Source organism: Narcine bancroftii, chromosome 3 (genome assembly GCF_036971445.1).
Source record: "Narcine bancroftii isolate sNarBan1 chromosome 3, sNarBan1.hap1, whole genome shotgun sequence".
NCBI classification, from domain to species: domain Eukaryota; kingdom Metazoa; phylum Chordata; class Chondrichthyes; order Torpediniformes; family Narcinidae; genus Narcine; species Narcine bancroftii.
The window spans coordinates 210,169,359-210,197,356 of record NC_091471.1 but is presented as its reverse complement, the minus strand read 5'-3'; the positions used below and the strand labels follow the sequence as shown (position 1 = coordinate 210,197,356).

The 27,998-nt window shown below is 40.7% G+C and overlaps 1 protein-coding gene across 1 annotated transcript; it reads left to right on the top strand.

Moving 5' to 3' along the window:
• LOC138758090 (methylsterol monooxygenase 1-like) lies at window positions 1-27,998 on the top strand. Its single transcript, XM_069926511.1, has 5 exons — window positions 1-351; window positions 6,305-6,453; window positions 16,931-17,057; window positions 23,687-23,841; window positions 26,751-27,998. The coding sequence occupies exons 1-5, from the start codon at window positions 100-102 to the stop codon at window positions 26,956-26,958; spliced, it is 891 nt and encodes a 296-aa protein (XP_069782612.1). The 5' UTR covers window positions 1-99; the 3' UTR covers window positions 26,959-27,998.

The window sequence follows — 27,998 nt, the reverse complement described above, 5'->3', positions numbered from 1 at the left end:
TGAGGCGAAGTGCCGATCGCAGCGCGAGGGGGTGCCCGGGCTGTGGGTGTGTGCGTGCGCGCATCGGACGGTGTGGGGCAATTGGCCGGAGTTGGAGGGATGAACGGCAGCGGGGGAGATCTGGTGAGCTCGGCTCGCCTGGCCGTGCAGTATGTGGACTCGCTGCTCCCCGAAAACCCGCTGCAGGGACCTTTCCGCAGCGCCTGGAATTACATGATGAGCAATTACACCAAGTTTCAGATCGCCACCTGGGGCTCCCTGCTCGTCCACGAATTGGTGTACTTCGCCTTCTGTTTACCCGGCTTCATCTTCCAGTTCATTCCGTACATGCACAAGTACAAAATCCAGCAGGTAAAGGGCATTGGTGGGAGTGCTCTCTGAGTGAAGGGCTCAAACCCAGCTGGCAATGCTTCTTTCTCTTTGCTCTGGAAAGTCCACGGTTTGACCGTGCCTCCTCCTGCCTTCACTGCGAGATCTCTTCGAGGGAAGCCTACCCTGAAGTTCTCCTTTAGGCTGGGTCACCTGCATTATTTTGCTCATACCTTGATGAAGGGTTTGAGCCCAAAACATTGGTTTTCTCCTTAGCCACTTTCAGGGGGCCACAGTCCCCGACAGGAAAGCAGCCTTTTGTACTCCTATGCGGCTGTCGGTGGCCCCCTGAAAGTGTTGAACCTGGCCAGATTGACCTACCTAACCCTTCTCCTCAAGGTATAATATCCTGCTCCAAGAATCCCCCGTTGCACCTGAAAGCGGCTTTTGCTATGCAAAGTACCTGCTGAGTTCCCCAGCGTTGTGTTTCTACTTTTCCTGTTTACATTGAAAAGGTGGGGTTTATCATCTGTCAGTTTTATTTTTTGGTTTAAAATTTGTCTTCACTTACTTTGGAATGAGGACTGTCTCAAATAAAGGCCAACAATATTTGCTTTTGAGCAAGGGACAAAAATAAGGGTGCCATGAGCTTCAAATGCAAATGGTTGACGGGAGTCGAATGCAGTGTGGTTTGGACTTGTCAGATACCTTTATTTGACCCCAATGCTGTTACACTGCGATAAATCATATCTGTTATGATTTTTTTAATGGTGAAGAAGGCTCAATGGGCCGAATAGCCTACTCCTGCTGTTATTTTTTTAATGTTCTTTAACAATATCTGCAAAGAGGGACAAAAATGAAACAAAACTTGTAAATGATGGTAATCTGTTGAAGGTTTTTGATTTGCAATACCAGTTCTTTGCTTTCACCAGATGCTGATCATTTCCCATATTTTCTGTTTTTTGTTTATGGTGTTGGGCATCATCATTTTTTACTGAGGGTCCACTGCCTGACAAGCACTACAATTCGGTCTGTTTTGGTTTTCTTTACTACACTGTTAAAGGTGCTAGTCTGAAATGGCTCGAGATATGAATTGCCATCAGTCCTTCTCAGGAGGAGTGTTTATTAAAATGTGTATGAATATCTTGGCTGAGCAGAGACATTTCAACATCGCTCAAAGATCTTTGCTCGTGTCAAAGTGTCAACTGGCCATCAGATAGTTGCAGAGGCCAAGTCACCACTGCGAGCTTCTACTTAGAGGCATCACTTGATGCCGAAGTACGTGTGGGCTTTTGGCAACTCCAGCTTCGGGCTGGCAACATCCCGCCCAATATTTTTGTCAACTTTATTTTTATTGGCATTCCTGCAAAGGCCAGCAGTTTTCTTTTTTTATTTGCTCACTTAACTGTTGATGGTTTCTGGATCTTGATTGTGAAAACATCATGTATTTTTAAGTCCATAAGTCAAAGGAGCAGAAATAAGTTATTCAGCCCATCGAGTCTGTCCTGCCATTTAGTCATGAACTGATATGTTTTCTCACACAGCCCCAGTACCCAGCCTTCTCCCCATAACCTTTGATGTCCTGGCTAATCAAGAACCTATTAATCTCTCCCTTAAATACACCTAATGACCTGACCTGATTCATTGAAACCGTTGTCTTCTAGACTGATATCACTTTTTAATACAGGTTATAAAATTATTGCCAAAGCCTTGGCAAATAGATTGGCAACTTACTTGCTTAAATTAATAAACACTAATCAAACTGGCTGTGTAAGGGAGGCAATTGGCAGACATTGTATGTAGTGTAATGTAGATATATATTGGGAGAATTTGGTAAAATTAGAGTAGGTTACATACAGTATAAAATAGATCTTATTTGAAATACAATAATTCATATTCAATAACGTTACAGAAATTATGGAGAATGCTATGCACATTTCACAAGTAGCTGCTAATTGAAATGATGTCATCAAATGAATCGACTGGAGACAGGTCGTCTGTGTTGAACATTTTTACTAGGCTTCTGATCTTTCTGGAAAGTGCTCAGAAAGGTCACTCCTGAGAAGTTTGTTTACTTAAAACAACGGATGGGAGCAAGAGGCTAACTCCTATTGTTTGCTGGAGAAGGTCGAGTGTTTGCAAGTGAGAGAGTCACACAGGCTTTCTGGCAGTTGGAGAGAGAGAGTGGGGGGTGAAGGGAGGAACAAGTTCTCTCAGCGTGTGTGTGTGTGTGTGTGTGTGTGTGTGTGTGTGTGTGTGTGTGTGTATGTGTGTGTGTGAGACACTGAAAAACAGCTGAACAGAGCAAGCCAGGAAGCTTGTTGGAACTGAATCAGTAAACTCCAGAGTGGCGGATGGCTGGAAGTGCTATCTGTCTGATGTTTCTCTTGGAATAAGTGGAACAGAAAGGAACTTTGTGATAGTCTGAAAGAAAGAGGTTATCATCTGGAGAACCCTGATGGGGCAAGTTTCATCAGCAAGACATTAAGGTGACTAATGGTGGTACCTTAGTTGTGGAAATCTTGGAACAATAAATCTCTCTCTGCAAACCCTACGAGAACCTTCCTAAGCAATAAACATTTACCTTTCGAGCACCAAAGCCTGGTGAACTTTATACATGTTAAATTCCGTGCACAGTATAAGAGTTGCCTACAACCAGAGAACTTGGAAGAATGATAAATGAGATTGAACTATGAACCAAAGAATTTTTAAAAAAATTGCACACACATCATGTACGTGTGCTTAGAATTAGAAGGGGGTTAATTTGGGTTAGTTAAGCTAATAGAGATAAGTTAAAGTTTGATTCTGTATTCATGTTTAAAGATAATTAAAAACAACTTTTGTTTAAGTAACCATTTGTTGTGAATATTGCTGTTGGGTTTTGGGGTCCTTTGGGCTCATAACACTAGATTGCTCAGTATTATACATCTGGCGTAAACAAGAGATAACTTGAGTGTTGCCGTGGCTCTAGATGCGGAGAAAGAAAGCCTTTGACAAACTGGAGTGGGATTTTTTTAAAGTACTGAAAAAATTTGGACTAGGACATTTATTAGTTGGGTTAGAGCTCTATATTCTGATCCTAAAGCTAAAGAAATAACTAATGGTCAAATTTCATCAGCATTCCCTCTTTCTAGATCTAGCACAAAGTTGCCCATTATCTCCAGCTTTTTTCCTCCTGGCTATTGAACCTTTAGAGAAATCCATCCGTCTAGATCCAGACATAAAGGGTTTCAGGATCAATCAGGAAGAACATAAAATCAGTTTATTTGTGATGATGTTCTGATATTGACAGAACCAGTTAACTCATTACAAAAATTGCAGTCTAAATTGGAAGATTTAGGGATTATATTGGGTTATAATGTCAAAAGGGACAAGAGCGAAGTTATGCTACTTATGGATGGGAATTATGAACAAATTAAGAGAAATTCTCAATTCAAGTGGCTGCTCATTGGGTTTAAATATTTAGGTGTCAAGGTAGATAGCAACCTGCAGAATTTATATGCTGAATTATCTTCCCTTGTTTTGGAAAACTGAGGATGACCTTAATAAATGGATGGCCCTCCCAATAACTTTGTTTGGAAGGGTCAACTGTCTTAATATGAATGTGTTGCCTAGAGTAGAATTTTTTTTTTTTTTTTTTGCAAAGTTTGCCTGTTCCTGTACCTCAGAGATTCGATTCTTTCAAATTCTTAATAAATGCATCAGGAAGTTTTTGTAGAACGGTAAGCCTTCCAGAGTCTCTATTGACAAATTAACTTAGAATTATGAATTAGCATAAAATTAATGGTCAATGGCGGGGGGGTGGGGGGGGGGGGGAATCTTTCACCTAAACAGCCCTGCTCAAAAGATGTTAATTCCATTAATGATTGATAATAAAATCCTGGACACTTGGTCCCAAAGAGGGGTCAAGTGTATTGAGGATTGTTATGAGCAGAGACAATTTGACATTTGAGCAAATTAGGAATAAATATGGAATTTTAAATACATTTTTTCTGCTATCTTTAGTTAAGATCTTACTTAAAGGACAAATTAGGTCCAGCACTAACCTTACTGAAGTGTAGTGAAATAGACACTCTGGTTCGAAATTTATTTCTTACTTCAGGTGGGAAACCCTAAACAAGTATTTGATAAATCAAGACAAAGGTGGGAATTAGATTTGGGTATAGAAATTGATCCATTTTGCTGGTCTGACTTGTGTCGGGACGGCATGATTAACACGATTAATGTAAGGTGTTGTCTGGTACAATATAACTTCTTCCATCAACTATAACTTACACCACAAAAGTTGCATAAATTCAAATTGGAAATATCAGACCAATGTTTGCGATGTGGTCAAGAAATAGGTACTTCTATTTTGCATTTGACCTGGTCATGTGCTAAAGTGAGGCCTTTCTGGGAAGATTTGGAAAAAAAATCATTCCTGGAAAAAAATCATTGGAATTAGATACCCTCAGGTACCTGAATTATTTTTATTGGGAAATTTAGAAGACGCAAGTCCTAAAATGAGGCTGCCGAAATAGCAATTAAAATTTGTTAAGTTCGCTTTAGTAGTGGCCATGAAAAACACAGCAATTACTTGGAAGTCTGATTCCCAATTAGGTTTAGTCCGCCGGAAGATGGAAATGCATAATTGTGTTCCCCTGCAGAAGATCACCTATAACCTCAGAAACAGGTATGACGTATTTTCAACAATATGGAATTCATACCTAAAGTACATCAGAGTAAATCCTCAATGATTCCTCCCCCCTGACACTCCCCCCCCCCCCCAACCCCTTGAGGGTCCTAGATAAGTCAGGTTATTTGTTCCTTGATGGGAGTGGAGTTTATCCTAGGTGAAGCCAATCTTTCAATCTTTTCTTATTCTTTCTCTTCTTGATTCTTGCAGAGTGGGAGGGTTCCTCTTTATTTTGTTCTTCTTTCTCTTCCTTTGGTTCAACATGGACATTGAATTTGCATTTTTTGAGAATTATTGTAATTTTTCTTTCTTTGTAATGAATCACATGTTGACTTTTCTCTCACTTTAATATCAACATGCAGATTGATATTTGTATTTTTAAAAACATATTATGGATATTGATGTTTTACTTTTTGATTATTCTTCATTTTCACTGTATGTTGATTGAAAATTCTCAGAATAAAATATTTTTAAAAAGTGCCCAGACCGGTTTTTACTTCAACCACAATGTCGTGTTTTACCTCCGTTTTCAACATTATGACCATGTACTGATCAAAATGATTTGTTGCTACTTCTGTAACATAGAACCATACTATACTACAGCATATAAACAGGCCCTTCAGCCCATCTAACCTGTGCCAAACTATTTATTCTGCCTAGGCCCATCAACTTCAACCCAGACTATATCCCTCCCATCTATGTAACTATCCAATCTTCTCTTAAAATAGAACCCACATCCAGCACCTTCACTGGCAGCTCAGTCCACTTTTTGCTTGAAGAAATTCCCCTTAAACCATGTCCTCTTGTTCTGATCTCACCTAAACCCCAGTGCAAAATGCCTGTTTGCATTACCCCTCATAGTTTTGTATAGCTTACCTGAATACTTCGTCTTATGAGAGCACACACAATATTGAGGACCATCTTTCAGCTGCTCCCATTGGGGAATAGATCCAGGAGTATCAGAGCCAGCACCACCAGGCTGAGAAACAGCTTCTTCCCACGGGCAGTGAGAATGCTGAACGGCCAAAGGAATTGCTCACGTTAACCATCCGAGACGTTCAAATTTGTGAAGTAATATTTATTTATTTATTTGTGTATATGAATACTAGTCTGCATGCATATTGTCTATATGTGTGTTATATCTGGTTGTGTGTCTGCATGTTTGGCACTGAGGACCTGAGTACGCTGTTTGATCAGGTAGTACTTGTGCAGTCAGATGACAATAAACTTGAATAGACTGAATGGATAGCAGTTGATATGATTTCTCTTCTATTACTTTTCTCAGGTATTCATATTATGTTGTGCATTGTTCTTTTCCAGGACAAACCAGAAACCTGGGAGAGGCAATGGAAATGTTTCAAGGTGCTGCTCTTCAACCATTTCTGTATCCAGTTACCCATGATCTGTGGGACCTATTATTTCACAGAATACTTCAGTATTCCCTATACATGGGACACCATGCCAAGATGGTACTTCTTAATTTATTTCCTCTATTTTTGTTATTATTCATGTGTCATATAGCATGGAAATAGGCCATTTGGCCCGCCATATTCATGCTGACTACTGGAACATCTGTATTAATATGATCTTCCAGCACTTGGTCCTAAGCCTGCTCTACCAAGGCAATGTAAGTGCTTTTCTGGGCACCCCTTAAATGCTATAAGTGCCTCTGCTGCTCTCACTCTTTTCAGCAGTGGATTCTAGGTGCACTTGCTGTGTGAAAAAGTTCACTTTTGTTTCTCTTCTAACTCTTTACTCTAAATCAGTGTCCTCTAGATTCCTGAAGCCTACCATTATCACCCCTGGTGATTTTATATACCTTAATCATGCCCCCTCTGAATCTCTCTTCCAGAGAAAACAGACCAAGCCTTTCCAGTCTCTCCTTGTAACCAAAACGCTCAACTCAGCAACGACTGCTGAATCTTCTCTCCATCTTCTCTAGCACCAACATATTTTGTTACAATGTGGTGACTAGAACTGCACATAAAATCCAGTTAGAATATTTCCCTGCTCCTGTATTCATTTACCCAACTAGTAAGGTCAGAATTCCACATGCCTTCTTAACCATATTATCTTCCTGCGCTACCACCTTCGAGCATCTTTAGACTCGCAAAGCTAAATCCATCTGTTCTATGACCTTTCCACTCATAGTTCATGTCCTTGCCTCAGTAGTACTCCAAAAACAAAAGCATGATCTCATTTTTATTGCATTTATGAGGATTAAACTTTCATCTAATATTTAGCCCATTGCACCAACACATCGATATCGACCTGCAGATAAAGACTACTCTCCACACTGCAGCATCATGTCATCTGCAGACTTGCTGATCATGTGTCTGGCATCCACATTTAAATCATTCACATGTAGGATTCCATCACCGATCCTTATGGAACATCACTAATCACAGACACCCAATTACAAAACCAACTCTTGACATCATCCTCTTATCTTCTATTTCCAAGCTAGTTATCCATAAAAACTGCATTATCTTCTCAAAACATCCAATCAGACCAGCCAGAGAAGGGCTGCTCCCTGATAAAGTCATTCTGGCTATCTTTGATTAGTCGCTGCTCCTCCAAATAATCAATCCCCTCAGGATCTTTTCCCTACTACTGTGATCAGAGATCTGTGATTGCCAAAAAATGAATTTGCTAAGTTTTTTAGTGGTACTATTTCAATTTTAAAAGACTGAATCCTGATAAAGAACTTGCTGAACAGAAGGAATCAATTGTGCCCATCTCTCATCCTTCTTATTTTCACTTTTTAATGATTTACTGGCATCACTCATTTTAATTGTTTTTAATGTTTCTGAATATCCAAGCTATTCACACTGACGATCTGCAAAGTCTGGGTATAGGTTTTGGCCATTTGTCAAATACTTTTTCAGCAGTTGTGAGTGAGGAAAAAGGCTTGGTAGATCTCAAAGGCAAGGACTCTGAACACAGTTTTGATGTGGAAGGAGTTTATTTACAGAACGCAAGTGTGGGAAATAGACACACACACACACACACACACACTTTATAGCAGCCATGGGAAAGAAATAGCAGACAATTAATAATGAACGTGGGGAAAATAGCATGGGAACAAAATACCCACACACACATACAATGAACTGGTATATACAATGATCAAGGAAAAATCACTCAATGCCCCACCACCCCTTGATTCAGTGCAGGTATGGCTCAATGCTACAGGGGACACTAATCAAACACTCCCCACCTTTTTAACGGTGTACATCTTACCAACAGTTTCTCCAGCACTCTTCCACATTTCAAGGCCTGGAGTGAAGCAGGGTAGTCCCAATTCTTTGTTTTAATGTAAAAAAAACTACTCCCTTTTTGTAAATTGTCATGTAATCTATTGGCTGAGAGACTGAATCAGTTAGACCACTGAAGAGAACTGTGTTCTCCTTCAAACAGATTAATATTACATCTACCTCAGCTAACAGACAACCCATCAGTTAAATGTTGAATCTAAAAAAATAATCCTATGTTCAATGACTACACTTAGGTTGTATTAAGTTCTCTTATCCCTAGAGAGGTACATCATACTGTCAAATCGTCGATATGTTCAGAATATTGCCATCTATACTTTTAGAGTGTTGTGAAGTTGTGTACAAAGCATCAATGCCGGTTATGAAGTCTTTTTGAACAGTATGTCCTTCAGGTGTTTGTGGGGCTATTACACAAGAACTAGACCTTTAGTGCCCAGTGAAGACAGGGCTTTGGATTGTAGTTCTTCTCCATAAACCCTTTGCATTGGATGAACCAGGCTTCAATGCATTCTTTCGTATGTCTCCTTTGGAATGTGCCAGTGGCAAAATTCACTTATAGGCACCTTGTTGTACTGACCCATCCTTCAAAATATTTCCAGTTATGCAGCCAGTTTCTGCACAGGAAAGCTGTACTTTCCTCTCTCACCTTAAAATTTTTCCCTCTGGACACCCGATCCTGGGGAAAAGACTGGCTCTTCACCTTCTCTAAGTCCCTCATGACTTAATACAAGGTCAGCCTTCTATACGCCAAGGAAAAAAGCCCTTGCACATCCAGTCTCTCCTTAGACGCAAGGCCTGCAGTCTTGGTAACATTCTTGTGAACCATTTTTGCACCCTTTCCATTTTAATGACATTCTTCCTAAAGCAGGGTAACCGGAAAAGAATACAATCCTCCAAATGTGGCCTTACCAACGTTTTGTACAACTGTACATGATGTACAAATTCCTGTACTCACTTCCCTGACTGTTGAAAGTGTGCATGCTAAAAGTCTTCACCACCCTGTCCATCTGATTCACCATTTCCATGGAACTATGCATGTACCCGTATCCCTAACTCTCTCTATTCTATAGGCACTTTCGAAGGCACTGCCATTCACTGTGCAAAGCCTGCCCTGGTTTAACATTCCAAAGTGCAACACAATGTCAGACCAAATTGAATGCCATCTGCTATACCTTGGCCACGCTCCAGTTGATTAGGATCATCATTATCCACTATAACACCAATATTAATGTCACCTGCAAACCTATATTGTCACCCAAATTGTCAATGTAAATGAACAACAGTGAACCCAGTTCCAATACCTACAACACACCACTGGTCACAGGCCTCCCATCTGGAAAAAAAAATTCTTCATTACCACCTTCTGTCATCTACTGCCATGCCAATTTTGCACCCAATTTGTGAGTTCTTCCTGGATCTCAAGTGATCTCACCTTCTGTACCAGTATACCATGAGGTAGCTTGCCATGAAGACAACATCTGCTGACCTACTCTCATCAGTCTTGGTCATCTCTTCCAAAAAACTCAGGCAGATTTGTGAAACACTATTTCCCTTGCCTTTCTATCCTGTCTCCTTGAATCCCCTCCAGTTACTTAACCATGATTGATGTTAAGCTCACTAGTTTGTAGTTAAGAGGCTTGTCTTTGCGGCCTTTCTCAAGGGACAATATTGACCCCTAGCTCCCTAGCTAATGATGATATAAGAATTCCTTCCAGGCCCCCTGCAAGTTCTTCCATCCCACAATGTCTGAGGATACACTTAGTCAGGATTTAGGGATTTGTCTACCTTTTGTGTGATAAGACCTGCAGAATATCACTATTTACTTCTCCAAGTTCTCTAGTAGCCATGCCTCTCTCCCTGGTAAATACAGACAAGGAATATTTTTTTATGAACACATTTTATCTCCTGCAGCTCCACTCCAAGATGAGCTCATTGATCCTTAAGGGACCCGGTTCTCTTCATGGTTAACCTTTTTCTCTTAATGTACTCCTAGAATCTCTTTGGATTCTCCTTGACCAAAGCTGTCTCGGGTCCAATTTCTGCTCTCCTGACTTCCCTTTTGAGTATACTCCACATTCGCTATATCCGTAAAGGGATTAGTTTAGTCTTAGCTGCCTATATCTGACCCAATGGCTCCTTTTTTTTTGACCAGCGCCTCAACATTTCTGGTCATCCAGGATTCCCTACTCCTGCCAGTCTTGCCCTTCATTCTAACAGGGAGATGCACTGCCTCCTGAATTCTCATTATCTCACTTCTGAAAACTTTCCATTTGCCATACATCTGGTTGCCTGCAAACAGCCTCTCCCAATCAACCTCTGCAAATTTCTGTCTACTACTATCAAAATTGGCCTCATCCCAAGTCAGGAGTTTAACTTGTGGACCAATCCTATCCTTTTTCTTACCTATATTGCCCTCCTTCATTGGTGCAGCCACCATTTCCCTTTATTTGACCAAGTGTGCCACATTTATAAAGTTGCAATCAATCAATTCACATGTGATTAAAATGCACATTCCAGATTTTATTCAAGGTTATTTATAAACATTTTGGTTTGACCATGTAGAAATTACAGCACTTTTTGTATATAGTCCCCTCATTTCAGGGCACCATAATGTTTGGGTCATTTGGCTTCCCAGGTGTTTGTAAGTACTCAGGTATGTTTAATTGCTTCATTGGTGCAGGTATAAGAGAGTTAGGCTTGCTTCTAAGCTTTTGATCACCTTTAGCGTTATAGTTGCCATTTTTCAACATGACCACCAGATTTGTGCCAATGAATGTCAAATAAACTATTGTGAAAACAGTAAATAATACAAACCTTAAAATTACCAAAATCAACTGTTAGGAACATCATTAAGAAGAAAGAGCGTGCTGGTGAGCTCAGTAATCGCAAAGTGACTGGTATTCTAAGGAAAACTGCCATTGTTGATGACAGAAGAATTCTCGCCATATAACCATTTACGGAGCGGAAACAGGCCATGTTGGCCTTTCGAGTCCGCACCGGTTCACTGATTTTGTGCGCCCTCTTCAGGCATTGGTCCCGGTAGATCTTCATTCAATAACGATGGCTGAATTCAATGCAGGTGGAATCAGATAATAGCAAAACTATGAGCAAACAGATTGGCTGTCTGTACCAAAAATAGTAAAACCTGACGAAACTGGATTTATTAAGAAAAGACAAACAATGTGTGCTAAATATCAGCAGTAAGGAAGAGACTTTAATTATTGACCACCTCAAACCAGCACACTTGGACATTAGCCAACTGGTCTTCATGCAGCCCCCAAAAAGCAGAGGTAGGCCATCAAAAGTAGCAATCAGTGCTCTGATCGCCAGTTCTGTTGGGTGGGGGGGGGGGGGGTCATGTAGCAGCCTGCTAACTGGGACGCGACCTGGTACACAAAATTGCCGACGAACACAGCAACCACACAGACTCCGCGGATGCCAACAACCTTCATCCCAAGTGACCACCTGCGCAGCAGGAAACAAATAGCAACGGTGGGAACTAATGAAGAAAAATCCCCAAAGCCCTGTCCGACAAATCAGAAACTCTTTTCAGGAGGTAGATATGGATGCGTCAATTATACTGTCTGCAGAGACTTCATGAACAGAAATACAGAGGCTACACTACAAGATTCAAATCATGGCAAAGGTGGTATGCTTTGGATCTTGGGCAGTTCCTTTATGTCTTTGCACTTTGGTCTTACCATCTCTCTGATACAGGTTAATCTTGGTGTCATCTGTCCACAAGACCTTTTTCCAAATTTCTGCAGGCTCTTTTAGATATTTCTTGCCAAATTGTAATCTGGCCATCCTTTCTGTGGCTAACTAGTGGTTTTCTTGCAGTGCATCCTCTGTATTGCTGTTAAAGAAATCTTCTGCAAACAGTTGTCATTGACATACTGTATACACACCTGCTTGCTGAAAAGTGTTTCTGATCTGTTGAACATAGTTTTAGGGATTTTTCTTCATTATATACGTCACCTTTGTTGACCTCACCAAAGCCTTCGACACCGTGAGCAGGAAAGGGCTTTGCCAAATACTAGAGCGCCTCTGATGCCCCCCAAAGTTCCTCAACATGGTTATCCAACTGCACAAAAACCAACAAGGTCAGGTCAGATACAGCAATGAGCTCTCTGAACCCTTCTCCATTAACAATGGCGTGAAGCAAGGCTGCGTTCTCGCACCAACCCTCTTTTCAATCGTCTTCAGCATGATGCTGAAACAAGCCATGAAAGACCTCAACAATGAAGACGCTGTTTACATCCGGTACCGCACAGATGGCAGTCTCTTCAATCTGAGGCGCCTGCAATCTCACACCAAGATACAAGAGCAACTTGTCCGTGAACTACTCTTTGCAGACGATGCCGCTTTAGTTGCCCATTCAGAGTCAGCTCTTCAGCGCTTGACGTCCTGTTTTGCGGAAACTGCCAAAATGTTTGGCCTGGAAGTCAGCCTGAAGAAAACTGAGGTCCTCCATCAGCCAGTTCCCCACCATGACTACCAACCCCCTCACATCTCCATCGGGCACACAAAACTCAAAACGGTCAACCAGTTTACCTATCTCGGCTGCACCATTTCATCGGATGCAAGGATCGACAACGAGATAGACAACAGACTTTCCAAGGCAAATAGCGCCTTTGGAAAACTACACAAAAGAGTCTGGAAAAACAACCAACTGAAAAACCTCACAAATATTAGCGTGTTCAGAGCCGTTGTCATACCCAGTTCGGCTCCGAATCATGAGTCCTGTACTGGCTCCTAGAACGCTTCCACCAGCGTTGTCTCCGCTCCATCCTCAACATTCATTGGAGCGACTTCATCTCCAACGTCGAAGTACTCGAGATGGCAGAGACCGACAGCATCGAATCCACGCTGCTGAAGATCCAACTGTGCTGGGTAGGTCACGTCTCCAGAATGGAGGACCATCGCCTTCCCAAGATCGTATTATATGGCGAGCTCTCCACTGCCCACCGTGACAGAGGTGCACCAAAGAAGAGGTACAAGGACTCCCTAAAGAAATTTCTTGGTGCCTGCCACATTGACCACCGCCAGTGGGCTGATAACGCCTCAAACCGTGCATCTTGGTGCCTCACAGTTCGGCGGGCAGCAACCTCCTTTGAAGAAGACCGCAGAGCCCACCTCACTGACAAAAGACAAAGGAGGAAAAACCCAACACCCAACCCCAACCAACCAATTTTCCCTTGCAACCGCTGCAGCCGTGTCTGCCTGTCCCACATCGGACTTGTCAGCCACAAACGAGCCTGCAGCTAACGTGGACATTACCCCTCCATAAATCTTTGTCCACGAAGCCAAGCCAAAGTAAAGAAGTATAGAATATAACAGCACAGTATAGGACTTTCTGCCCTCGATGTTGTGCCGACCTATGTATTCCTACCAAAAAATACTAAACACCTCCTACCTTATAACCCTCTATTTTTCTTTCATCCATGTGCCTGCCTAAGAGTCTCTTAAATGCCCCCAATGTTTCATCCTCCATCACCACCCTTGGCAAGGCATTCCAGGCACACTCAACTCTGTATTTATTTTTAAAAAAACCCTGATGTCTCCCCTGAACTTTACTCCCTTCACTTTGTACATATGATCTCTGGTGTTTGATATTTCTGCCCTGGGAAAAGCACGCTCTTATATATGCCACTCAGAATGTTGCAAACGTCTATCAAGTCTCCTTTCATCCTTCGCTCCAAAGAGAAAAGTCCCAGCTTTGCCATCCTTGCCTCATAAGATGGATTTTCTAATCCAGGCAACATCCTGGTAAATCTTCTCTGCACCTTTTCCATAGTTTCCACATCCTTCCTATAATGAGGTGACCAGAACTGAATACAATATTCTAAGTGTGGACTCCTCAGAGATTTGTAGAGTTGTAACAGGACTCTTGACACAATTTCCCCTACTAATGAAGCCCAGCATCCCATAGACCTTCTTAACTATCCCAACACCAGGTGCTGTAGGTTTCAGTGAGGGGTGCTGGACAAAGTGGCGACTCTCTGCCTGCCTTACGTTAGACAAAAGTCAAATAATTTCATCTATGTTACATTCTAAATGTAGTATTACATGACAATAATGGAACCTTTACCTTTTTTATCAACCTGCACAGAAACCTTGAGAGAAGTATGGATTTGGACCCCATGGTCCCTCTGTTCCTCCACACTGTTAAATATCCAACTATTAACCCTATAGTCAGCCTTCTGGTTTGACCTTCCAAAAGGCATCACCTCACACCAACCCGAATTGAACTCCATCTGCCACTTTTACTGCCCATCTCTGCATCACTCTTACATTCTTCTATAACCTACAACAACCTTCAGCGCTATCCACAACTCGTCTAAACTTTGTATCATCCACAAACATTGACCCATCCTTTCACTTCATCGAGATCATTTATAAAATTTACAAAGAGCAGGGGCCCCAGAATAGATCCTTGTGAAACTCCACTAGTCACTGACCTTCAGAATATTTTCCATCCACTACCACTCTCTGCTTTCTACATGCAAGCCAATTTTTAATTCACACGGTCAAGGTTCCATGGATCCCATGCCTCATGACTTTCTGAATGAGTCTCTCATGGGGGACCTTGTCAAATGCCTTTCTAAAATCCATATACATCACATTTACTCCCCTACCTTCACCAATTTCTCGTTACCTCCTCAAAAACTCATTTAAGCTTGTGAGTCATAATCTTCCCCTCACAAAGCCAGGCTGACTATCCCTGAGTAGACTGTTGAGAATTCTTCTGTAATCAGCAGTGGAGGTCTTGGAATACCAAACCCTGGGTGATTACTGAACTCACCAGTACGCTCTTTCTACTTAACAATGTTCCAAACTGTTGATTTTGGTAATCCTAAGGTTTGGGCAAAGTCCCCTACTGTTTTATTCTTGTATTTCAGCCTCATAATGGTTTCTTTAACTTTCATTGGCACAAATCTGGTCCTCATGTTGAAAAATGGCAACTACAGACTCCAAAGGTGATGCAAAGCTTAGAAACAAACCTAACTCTCGTATACCTGCACCAATTAAGCAATTAAAAATACCTGAGTACTTACAAACACATGTGAAGCCAAATGACCCAAACATTATGGTGCCCTGAAATGAGGGGATTGTATACAAAGTGCTGTAATCTCTATATAGTCAAACCAATATGTATATTAATAACCTTGAATAAAATCTGGATTGTCCACTTTAATTACATGTGATTAGTTTGATTACAAATTTAAAACTGGAGCACAGGGACAAATAAAGGAAAAAAGTGTCTTTGTCCCAAACATTATGGAGGGCACTATATTTTAAACTAACAGAATTAAGGTCACTGATCCCAAAATTCCACCCTCCCCATCACTGAAGTCACTTGCATTGCCTTATTTCACGAGAGGAAGTTGAGCTTTGCCCCTCTCTGGTCTATATTTTGCTTGATTAAAGAAATTCCTTTGGCAGGATATTTAGAAAGTTAAAATGCCTGACAATTACAGTCTTATTATTCCTACAACTATCTGGGATCCCCCTGCACATTTGCTTCTCTAATTTCCACTGCCCATTTGGGGACCAGTAGTATAATCCCAAACAACATGATCATTCATTCCGTTTGTATTAGTTTCACCCATATGGCCTCACTGGATGATCTTCCAGGGATGTCCTCTGTTGTGAGATACTCCCTAATCAGAAAAGCAACTTCCCCTCTTTGTATCCAACTCTCCTTAATCTCCACCTCTATTGCAGCTGAAACATTTGTAATCCTGAACTTCCAGTCTTGTCCCTCCTTCAGCAATGTTTCTGCAGTGGCTAGATCCCAACCCCATGCACCTTTCCATGCCTTGATTTCATCTTGCCTGTCAGTGTGCCTGCATTCAAATAATGGAGTTTTGTCCATTTCCCTCCCCCCCCCTCTCCATTGCACCATTTCCTCAGCCATGCATTCATGCAGTCCTCTGTTCCTACTGCAACAGCACATGGTATTGGAACTAATCCAAAGTTTCCTGCCTCCTCACTCCCTATACAAATCCCTTGGCGGGTCCTCTTCCCTTTATTGACCTTTGTAGTTGGTATGATCATGTATAATGACCTTTGGCTACTCATCCTCCCCTTGAGAATGTTCAGCAACCACTTGGAGATATTGTCAACTGTGGAACCTGGGAGGTAGCATTCCATCCTGGAGTCTAATTTATGGCGCAAAATTTTCTGCCTGTACTCCTATGGACTATGGAGTCTCCTATCAGTATTGTTGGAGAGATTGCTTTTATGCAGAGCAATGTACTTTTTCTGATCTCTATTCATAGGATTCATTTTTGGATGCAGTAACTGAAAGCATAAATGGCGGTGGTGGTGGTGAGGGCATAGCAAAGTAAGAGAAAGATTTAATCCAGTTTAATTTTACCTCATTATAGGCTCTTTCCACCTGAGTATTTACATGGGGCTTATTGTTTGCAACCAGACCTGCTTGGGATAGTTTCAAACTTCCTCGATTGTTATCTGTATTACAACTAAATATTTTAAAAGAATTGTAGATTGGGTTTATGGGAGAGTATATCTTTCTCCAGTAATGATGATGCAATTATAACATTGCTAAATGCTATTTGTCCTCAGGTTTTGAATCCAATATTGCCTGTGATTCTTGTATTATCTGGAAAATGTGCTTTCCTATATTTCCTGTGCATCTGTTTAGGTACATACTACTGGCCCAGTGCTTTAGTTGTGCAGTTATTGAAGATACCTGGCATTACTTCTTGCATAGATTATTGCATCATAAGAAGATCTACAAATATATTCACAAGATGCACCATGATTTCTCAGTAAGTTCAAAGCTATGTTATATTTGCAGAAAAGGCTCACCCTTTTATTTGGAGTTAACAATAAACTGTTACCCTTTTTTGATAAACCATAAATTTCTCTTTAAAGCTCAGGCTCCGATGGAGATTATTTTTGTCCTGTTTCATAATTTGCCACATATTGGTGGATTTTTAAGATTTTAGCCACTTTCAGATGGCCACAAAAGCCCCCCGCCGGCCGCCCCAGTCCCACATTCACCCGCCGGCTGCCTGTCAGGCAGTGGGGAGGCGAGCTGTCAGATGGCTGCCCCTGCCCGGACTCAGGAACCGGCATTTGCTCTGCAGCCCCTCTCCCCCCCCCCCCCCCCCCCCCGCCCGCTTCAGAGCTTTCAGGTGGCAGAACACCACCTTCAGCGTTGCTACCTGAACGTCCTTTCGCAGACACCCGCAGCTGCACCGGAGCCTCATTTTCCAGATGATTCCACCTGAAAGTGGCTTTAGATAAGTATTTTATTATTTATGAGATTAGTTTTCAAAAATATGTTATTGAACCTTTCAAAATATATATTCTTTGAAATGTAAAGACTTATTCTACTGAGACAAGGAAAGCAATTTCATATATTGGATAGTTTCAGAAAAAGATTAAATGTACTATTGGCCATAATCTATCTATTTTGTTTTATTCTCCCATTAAACTGAGGCCATTTCTGCAGGATTTTGGTGCAGCTAAAATGTTCTGTGTTTATGATGGACTTTGTAAGTTATGGTGATTAATAAGGCTTTTGTCAAAGATCCTTCATGGTAGGCTGAACCAGAAGGGAAAAAAAGCATGGAATCCATGATGAATTAATAATTTGGATTTGGAATTGGCTAGCCCATAGAAGGCAGTGATGGAAGGGTATTATTTTGGCTGAGGATCCATGACCAATGGTGATTTGCAGGAATCATGGTTGGGAACCCTGTTGTTCATGATATGAATAAATTACTTGGATGAAAAGGTAGGTGGGTGGTTTAAAAAGTTTACAGATGACACAAAATTGGTGGAGTTGTGAACAGTGTTGAGGGCTATCAAAGAGTACAACTGTATATAGATCAGTTACAAATATGGGCAGGGAAATGGCAGATAGACTTTAATCTGGATAAGTGTGAAGCATTACATTTTGGTACCTCAAATATAAGGGGAAGATGTGCAGTTAATTGCAGGACATTAATTTGCAGAGGGATCTGGAGGTCCAGGTGCCTAACTTCTTGAAAGTGGCCAAGTTGTCCTGACCTGTATTCCTATCAAAAAAAGAACTAAACCCTTCCTACCTCATAACCCTTTGTTTTTCTTTCATCCATGTGCCTGTCTAAGAATCTCTTAAATGCCTCTATTGTTCCAGCCTCCACTGACAAGGGATTCCAGGCACTCACAAATTGTGCAGGACAAATTCTTTTAGGTGCTTGGAATGTGCTGGAGGGGGTAATGATAGAAGCAATCATAATTTTACCATTTAAAAGGCCTCATGATAAATTAATATGCAGGGTATAGAGATGATTGATAGATATATATATATATCTATCAATCATGTGCAAAAAGCAGTTTTAGTTTTATGTTTGGCACAGATAATATCATGGGTTGTCTTGCCTATTTTCGTGCAGTACTGTTCTATGTTCTCTTTGGCTATGGTTTTTTTTAAAATCTCACAACTGAGAGATTGAAACAAAGTTTTTTCTTCTTTTCTATCAAGTTCTACTTTGGAAGTCGAACTGATAAGTAAGCAATGAAATAAAATCAGAATTAAATGAATATTGGGCAACAAAATTGTTTCTTTGTGCCCTTGGTCATAGGCCAATCTGAAAAGCACTGCCATTCTCCTACTTCCTCCAAAACCCAACATTAAACCCAATTGGCTAGCTCATCCTGGATCCCATGTGATCTAACCTTCTAAACTTCTGGATGAGCCAACCATTTGGGAGTTTGTCTACATCAACTTCAATGTACCAATCCTCTTTGAAAACACAATTAAATTAGTACTACTACAATTTCACATATACAAACCTGTACTGACTGTCCCTAATTAGTCCTTGCCTTTCCAAATGCTGGTAGATCCAGTCCCTTAGAATCCCCTCCAGTAACTTTGACACCACTCACGGGGCTGTAATTCTTTAGCTTGTCCTTGTAGCCCTACTTAAATAAAGGCAAAATTAGCTACCCTTCAGTGTTCCAGTACCTTGCCTGCAGCTGAAGGTGATTTTAAACAGGCAAAGATTACTGGATTTTAAATGCGCAATGAGTATAAGGGAACTTTATCTGAATGCCTGTAGTATTCAAAACAAAGTTAGTGACCTTGAGCTTTACCTATGAGCAATTGAAAGAGTCAACCCCACACATGACGGGCCGAATCGCCATAGCCAACACCCAGTGCGGAAGGGCACAGGGATTTCCCCCCCACCGCACAGTGGTTCCAGGATGCAGGAGCGCGATGCCAGGGGAGCGGCCAGGCCTCTCAGCAGCATTATGACATCACTCCCGTGAGCCTGTCATCTCCCCTAGAAAGGAACGTGCATGGTTTGAATAAACGGCAGTTTCTGGTATTTGTTTCAGCAGCTCTGCCTTTAGCAGATCTACAGTGGAATATATAAAGTTTTGTAGAAGACGCAAGTCTGAAACATGGCATGAGCAGCTCCATTTTCAGCATCGACATAATTTTACGAACAAATAAGGATTGATTTGTCTGGTTGTTTCTTCTTTCACTGTAAGCTCGATTATATAAACGATATGGAGTGAGGCAGACCACAGAACAAGGTCTGATCTGAGGATGGTTTCTGCAATTTCATTTGGGAACCAGAGCCTCTGGCCTAAGTCATCTTCCAATCACGTGCCCCGTCTAGCCACCCGGAATCTGATCTTGATGTGATGATTCCATCTTGAACCTCACCTTCCTGGACAAATACTAACAGCCATTGGGATGAAGGGGGAGGTAGAGCGTTAACACTCATCTGCCGATTTTCCAGCACTGCTCCAAGACACCGTAGCACCTAGTTGTGACGTCAGGTGTATCAGCCTTGAATAAGGCTGGTCTTGCAGCCCACCAAAATATGTTCTAGTGTTGCTGAAGTTGGTAGAGGGAGCATGTTGGTACTCTCCATACTAAGAAGATAGAGATTCATGTCAGACGGCAAGACATCATATGCAGCCCTGATGGTGAAGCTCACTCTGAATGTCTCCATCTCCTGCAGCTCTTTCCAGGAGATCTTCCTTTTCTCCACTCCCTCCCATCTCGTCCATTGCCCTTGCTTTGCCTGAGTGACGGTCTTTGCGTACCTTGCCGCCACCTCCTGCCGACGTACCTCCTCCGTCACAAGCCTGCATCTCTGAGATGGAGCAGCCTTGTTCCAGGCTGGTGTCCTGGCCCCAAGACCATTTCTCCCTTGCTGCACTTGGCCCACAATGTTCCTATGCTTGAGTGATGCCTTTCCTTGCTTAGTTGATTCTGGGATCCATTTCCTCCCAGTATCCAGGATAACAGCAGTTTGAGCTAAAAATGGATCACTTGCTTCTATTAACATCATCTCCAGTCTTACTTTGGTGCACTTAAACTCATCAGAAAGACTGGAAATGGGTAGCTTTAGGATTCCTTTGCTGTAGAGCCCTATGTTACTGAGGCATCTGGGAAACCAAGCCACTTCCTTACATAAGAGTTGATCAGTCTCTCCAGCTTTTCCATGCTCGAGACTGGAACTTCATACAGTGTTAGTGGCCATATGCTATTCTGAAGCATTGAGCAATTGAACCAAAATCTGAAAATAATTATAAACAACATTTCTGCAGTCCATGTGGGAGATCTGGCAAGAAGAATAAAAAATGGTGCTTACCTGCAACTTGGTTGATCTTTTCTGCTTTTGTTGCTAGAATTCAAGACCGTTTCTTCCACTCAGCAACATTGATTTCAGTTTCTCGGGCCTCTTCAGATTCCAGCATAGAAGCACACTTTTTCCTTTCAACCTTGACTTGCATCTGCATTGCAGAGAAATGGATCAGAGGTCAATCCACAGGAGTACCAGATAGGATCACTTGTTGACTTGTTCTAGCGGGATTGTTGTCTGAAGAGACTGTGCAAAATCATTGAGGACCCCTTCCACCTGGCACACAGCATCTTTCAGCTGCTCCCGTCAGGGAATAGATACAGGAGCCAGCACCACCAGGCTGAGAACAGCTTCTCCCATGGACACAGTGAGAATGTTGAATGACCAAAGTGTTATGGGTTATATTCTATTTTATATATAAATATGTTTTTAAAAGGGGTAGATTGTGTGTGTGTGTGGGGGGGGGGGGTTAGTGTAGGTCACTTCACAAACAGACATTATCATTTCACAAAAGATATCTCATTTGAAATGCAAGAGCTATGCGTAATCAAAGACTTCATGTCCACAATGACTTTACAGAGACTTTGAAAAATGCCTATGAAGAATTCACAAGTAGGTGTTAAGTGGACTGATGTGGAATAAATGGATTATTGTCTTTAAAGCAACAGATGTTCAGGTTCAGAAACTGATTCTGGTGCCAGAAATCTATCTGGTTGCAGTGTGTTGTTCTAAGAGAGGTCATGTGGTTTTGCAAGCAGAGAGGAAAAAAATGTGATTATTTGGGGGGAAGAGAGAGGGAGGGGGAAAGAAGGTAGTTCTATAGTTCTGCAGTAGCTTTTGGAGGCTGTAACTTAGCAAGTTGGCAGGCTTGTTGAAAACCCCATTTTGAAGATGGATTGTGAGTTGTGAGTTCAGCCTGTTCAAAACCCTTGTGGTCCTTACAAGAGAAAATGGCTGACTAGTGTGTTTCTTCTGAAATAAGGGAAACCAGAAGAACTCTGTGGTGACCTGGAAGAAGAGGTTTTCATTTGGAAAACCCATATTGGGCAAGTTTCTTCAGCAAGACACTGAAGTGGCTGATTGAAGGAAATCATTTTGTGTGTGTATCCAATGAGCAACATATATCTCTTTGAAACCAACGAGAACCTTCCTGAGTGGAAACCATTTATCTTTAAGTACCAGAGCCTGGTGAAAATTCTGTGCACAGTATAAGAATTGCCTGATACCGATGAACTTTGAGAAGTGTATGGTTAGACTATTAAAGCAAAGAACTTTCCTGAACATGTACACATTTCATATATGTGCGTTTAGAATTAGAAGGGGGTTTAAGTTGAGTTAAGTTAATGATATTAAGTTAAAGTTTGATCCTGTTTTTCTGTTGAAAGAAAATTTAAAAACATCTTTTGTTTTAACTGTTTGTCTTGGTGAATTTCTATTGCTGCTGGGTTTTTGGGACCTCTGGGCTCATAACAAAAGGCTCACACTAACTGTCTGAGACTCCCATACGTACAAAACTATTTATTTATTTGTATAGATGAAATACTTGTCCTGCATATGTTTGTTTGTATGTGTGTTATGTCTGGTTGTGTGTCTGCATGTTTTGCACTGAGGTCTGGAGAACATTGTTTTGTCGGGTTATACTTGTACAGTCAGGTGATAATAAACTTGAGATACTACTGTTCTGAAATGCAAACATGGGTATCCTCTTGCATGATTCATAAAAGGCTAATATGCAGATATAGCAAGTGATTTGGAAATATAATGGATTGTCTGTTTTTTATTGTGAGAGAAAATGAAAGTAGAGAGATTGCCCTTTATTCATGTGAGACTAAATACAGAAGTACTTTGTTATAGTATTCTTCTTCTGACCTGTGTTAGGTCTGCTTTGTTCATGAATGAGTGAGACAAACACCAGGCTGAGTCGAAATCAGGGTTCTTTGTTCTTTATTACCGGATTGTAACACTTGCGACTAACAAAGTTAGTCGGAGAATGCATTCTGCCGTTATCAGCAAAATGGTGATTTTTTATACCCTTGGATACATGCTTAGAACATCATCATATCATTACTTGTCCAATGACTAAAACTGTTGCTATCCTTTCCCTGCTAGCTTCCTGCCTCTCAATCCATCAATGTCTCTCTTATCTTGTAAGTACAAGGATGCATTTACATCTTGTACATTCCCATCTCATGATGTTTTACCTAACAGGAGTACAAGGACACCTCCCCTTCTTGTTACTGCCCTGTACAGGGTAACTCCCTACACATTCCCATCTCATGATGTTTTACCTTACACCTGCAAAAAAGCTAAATGCACTGGAAGCATATCAGAGGAAGGCACAGTTAGCGTAGTGGTTAGGACAACAGTGTTACAGTGCAAAGCAACCAGGGTTTGAATCTGGCACTGTCTGTCAGGAGTTTGCACATCCTCCCAGTGTCTGTGTGGATTTCCCCAGGAGCTCCAAATACTTCCCAACTTCCAAAATATACGGGGTTCTAGGTTAATTGGGTGGCATGGGTGTCAATGGCTGGAATTGGCTTCTGCCATGTTGTGCGCTTTTAAAGAAAAAAATTTACAAGATTGCATGGTTTTATTTTGAATTTGTGGGTAGCCTAGGTTTGGCAGTGCATGAAGATGTTTGGATTGATGTTGTATTTAGAGGGGTACACGACAGCACAATTTGTACATGATAGGATAGATTGCAAAAATTCAATCTATGAAACCTCTTTTTTTCCCCTAATATTTATAATTTTATCACATATCAAAATGGTCATATATTATTAAAATATTTTATTTTATTTTAGTCTCCATTTGGCATGCAAGCTGAATATGCTCATCCATTGGAGACCATTATCCTTGGAGCAGGCTTTTTCATTGGAATCCTGATCTTCTGTAACCATGTCATGCTGCTGTGGGCTTGGGTTGCTCTCCGCCTCATGGAAACTATTGATGTTCATAGGTAAGTGATAAGCTATCTATTGCTTGATTAACCAGGATAAAATAATTTATTAGACAAGATGGTAAGCCTTTGTCTCCTATTTACATTATTACTTCAGCTGATGAGCTCAAAATGTAAATGTCTCCCCTGATGACAATACAGTCATGCGCCGCATAACGTCCGTTTGGGCAAAGTCCAACTGTATATATGTATCCAACTGTATACGTCCGTGGTCTCATAAAGTTACAAGCAATTGCACTGCCAGGCATATAATGGTACAGAACATGTCTAACCTATAATACATATATCTTGATAATCGTAATGCCTATGTTATCATTATTTTAATGTGAACTTTCCCTACTTACAAGTAAAAAGTTTACCATATAACTTCGACTTGTAGGCAGCAGCATCCAATCTTGTGTATCGCGTGTCTCTCTTTAATTTTCTTTTGAAAATATTGCAATACAGATACACTACAATATCTCTTCAGCTTTGCTAAGAATATAATAGTGTTCGCACAATGTACAAATTATGTAACACCCTATTTCACAGAACATATCATGGACATTAAACGGCGCATGACTGTATTTCACAACTCTAGAAGGTTAGGTTGCATGGGATAGCAGAATGGACAGAAAATTGATTTCATGGTAGAAAGCAGAGGGTGATGGTGGAAGGTTGTTTTTCAGACTGGAGGCCTGTGACCTGCAGTGTGCCGCAGGGTTTGCTGCTAGACCATTGCTGTTTGTCATCCATATCAATGATTTGGATGAAAACATACATGGCATGATCGGCAAGTTTAATTGTTCAGTTGGGCAAAGAAATGTTTGATGATGCTGTAATAGTGATGCATTAATCACCAATTGTGCTGAGCTAATATTCAGCAAATACCGAGCATGAATCCCTGTGACACACCATGGCTCACTACCACTCTCTGCTTTCTTCCATCAAGGATTTTTAAGGTCATTTACTCTCTTCCTAGTTGCCCTTTTCCTCTTGATATACATAGAATCTTTTAAGATTCTCCTCTGCCTTATCTACCAGATATCTAATTCCCTTTTTGCATTCCTGAATTTCTTACAATTAATCCCTCATCCCTTGTGCTTTTCAAGAGATGCACTTGATCCCAGACACCATCTGTCCTTTTCCCTGACTAGAAGCTCGATATCCCTCTTCAACCAGCGCTCCCTAATCCTTCCAGCTTTGCCCTTCACTCTAACAGGGACATGCTGTTCTTGAACATTACCTATCACACTTTTAACAGCCTTCCACTTGCCAGACATCTCTTTACTTGCTAATAGCTTTGCCCAATCAATCTTTGCAAGTTTCTGTCTAATGATATTAAAATAAGCATTGCCGTAATTTAGGTCTTCACTTAGTGGACCAGTCCTATATTGTTCCAGAACTAATTTTAAACTACCTGTAATAGCATTCTGGCCAATGGTCTAAAAATGGTCCCCCAATTAACCTCTTGTCCAGCCTTTGTTCCTGAAAACCATATTGCTTCAGAAATGTGCTTAAGGGTGGCATACTTACCGTAGCGGTTAGTTCAACAACGTTACAGTGACAACGTCCCAGGTTTGAATCCCACACTATCTTTAAGGAGTTTATACATTTCTTCGTTCTGTGTGGTCTGGTGTCCTCCCACCCATCAAAAACATACAGGGGCTTGTAGGTCAATTGGGTGTAATTGTGTAGCACAGGCTCGAGGGCTGAAAGGGTTTGTTACCATGCTGTATGTTTAAAAAAAAAATTCCTGGACAACATGAATTCTGCTCCACCTTATACCTTTGTACTATGGTAGCCCCAGTGAATAAATTACATCATAGCTTCTCTTATAGCTATCTGCAATCTCACTAAATATTGCTCCTCCAACTCCTGTTGACTTGAGTATAATCTCATGAAAGTGACCATTTTCTTATTTCTACCCATAGAAACCCAATATCCCAGAATATCTCTAAATATTGATGTTTTCCCTAATCAATATTGCAACCATCTCCCCTCTCATCTCCACCTCTTATCATGTTGAAAGCATTTGTATCCCTGAACATTGAGCTGCCACTACTACCCATCCCTCAAATATTTTTAAGACTAGAATATTCCCATCCCATGATTCTATCCATGTCCTGTCAGATTTCTAGCATTAATATAAATGCAGTTTAGCCTATTGGACATGTCCTGCCTACTGGATCTGCTTGTGTTAACCTCTATTTGCTTCATCTTCCTTCTTTGTTACACTACTCGTTTGGGTCAGAATAATTTATTCTCCCAAGTGCTTCATCTAACTCCCTACCAGGCCATTGGTTCCCCTCCATTTTAAGTGCAACATCCCCATCTTGTATAGGTCCAACCTCCCCAGAAGAGATCTCATTAGTCCAGAAACTGAATCCCTCCTGCTTGCACTCTTCAGCCATGCATTAATTTGCATTATCCTCCTCTTTTAATCTGTGTTGTGTGATACAGGGAGTTAATCAACAGATAACTTTGGAAATCCTGCCTTTTAATGTTCTGCCTAGAAATATAAAATATTAATCTGCATCAGTTTCAAACACATTCTACAATTGCAAGATCCCTTGATAGAGCTTATCAATTAAACCTTTCTCATTGCACAATAAAATTTTCCCTCAAGTGATTCCTCAGCTAAAATAAAACACCTCAAATTCTTCTCCACCTGATTGTGTCAATTTTGGTTTGACCTGTTTCCTTATAGGTCTCCCATTATCAAGGTTCATTTCACAAGCATAACTTGTGCAAAAGGAGGGTAAGCTTTTCCAAACATTCCATCCTTTTAATATTGAAAATATAGCTGCTGGAAATGGGAAACAAAGGCAAAAATTAGTGTGTGAGGAGAGAAAATTATTTCAGTTAATGTGGTTCTGTGCCAAACCATTGTATGGTTTTATATTAATTTATTTTTTTTAAATTTTCAGTGGTTATGATATCCCTATAAATCCCTTGCATCTGATCCCCTTTTATGCTGGGGCCCGATTTCATGATTTTCATCATATGAACTTCATTGGAAACTATGCTTCAACTTTCACCTACTGGGACAAAATCTTTGGCACAGACTCACAGTTCAATGCTTACTGCACAAAGGTGGCAAACGAAGGAAAGCGAGAAGCTAAGAAAATAAAATGAAGTCCATCAGCATGTTGCTCATTGCTCAACAACATCATTCCAAGTTTCTACTTTCATTTCTGTAATGTTGCTAACCATTCTTTGAAAATTCAAATGTTTTGCAAGTGAAACTTTGAGGAATATGTCCTAAACTTCCACCAATAGTTCCCTAAGAGAAGCATGCAAACACACAACCAGGTATTATTTAGTTGATGCTCGAGCTCCTTCCCACTCTATTGCCAGTTTATATCTCCTACAATTGTCCAGAAACCAATGAGATGTAGAGATAAATTTCCATATCCTGAGCTCCAAGGAGATGACATTCACACCTGACTAGCTGCTATTATTCTACAAATTTATTTGACAACAAAACTCCTGTTATCAGGGATTCAAGCAACTGGCAAAAATATCAAGGAAAATAAATAGATAAAAATATGGAGGGTTTAAAATTGGCAAACAGTGAGGCATGCCAATCATGCAACTGGGAACATACTCATTGGTATTAAGATACTAGGGGGCTTTACTGTACAATGTCTGATATGCTACATGAGCTAATAATTAAAATGTGAATTATGAATTCCTTTTTGTGGGTTAATTTTTCCCAAATCTTGTTGGCTCCTAAAACAGGTACAAGTTTTTGAACACCTAGTTATGAATGTAATGAGAGATAATTTGTCTTAAACTGATCAAGTATATAATTTCTTTAATGGGATGGAAATGTTCTTGTTAAATGTATCATTCATTTGTAATATTTTTCTTCTCAATGTTTTAATAATAAAATCTTCATAGATTTAAACAGAAGGTACCACTGAGATTTGCAGTTGATGTGCCCTTTGTTCCATTCAACATGGATTGTTTCAAAATTTTGTCACATTGCTTTTCATCATCAAAATGCAGTTTAGTCCTGGAAAATTTATTATAAAACAACACAATATAAAATGGATGAATTGTTTAGAGTTATATTCTGTGATCCTTAAAATACATTAATATCTGAATTCATGCTGAAAGCTCAGTCTAGATTTGATTTGCACGACCTCCAATAAAGCCTTTTCTCCAAGCAA

Coding starts and splice junctions, on each gene's coding strand:
- LOC138758090 (XM_069926511.1), top strand. CDS start 100: ATGAACGGCAGCGGGGGAGATCTGGTGAGCTCGGCTCGCCTGGCCGTG. Junction 6,454..16,930: donor TGGGACACCATGCCAAGATG/GTACTTCTTAAT, acceptor GCATCTGTTTAG/GTACATACTACTGGCCCAGT. Junction 17,058..23,686: donor AGATGCACCATGATTTCTCA/GTAAGTTCAAAG, acceptor ATTTTATTTTAG/TCTCCATTTGGCATGCAAGC.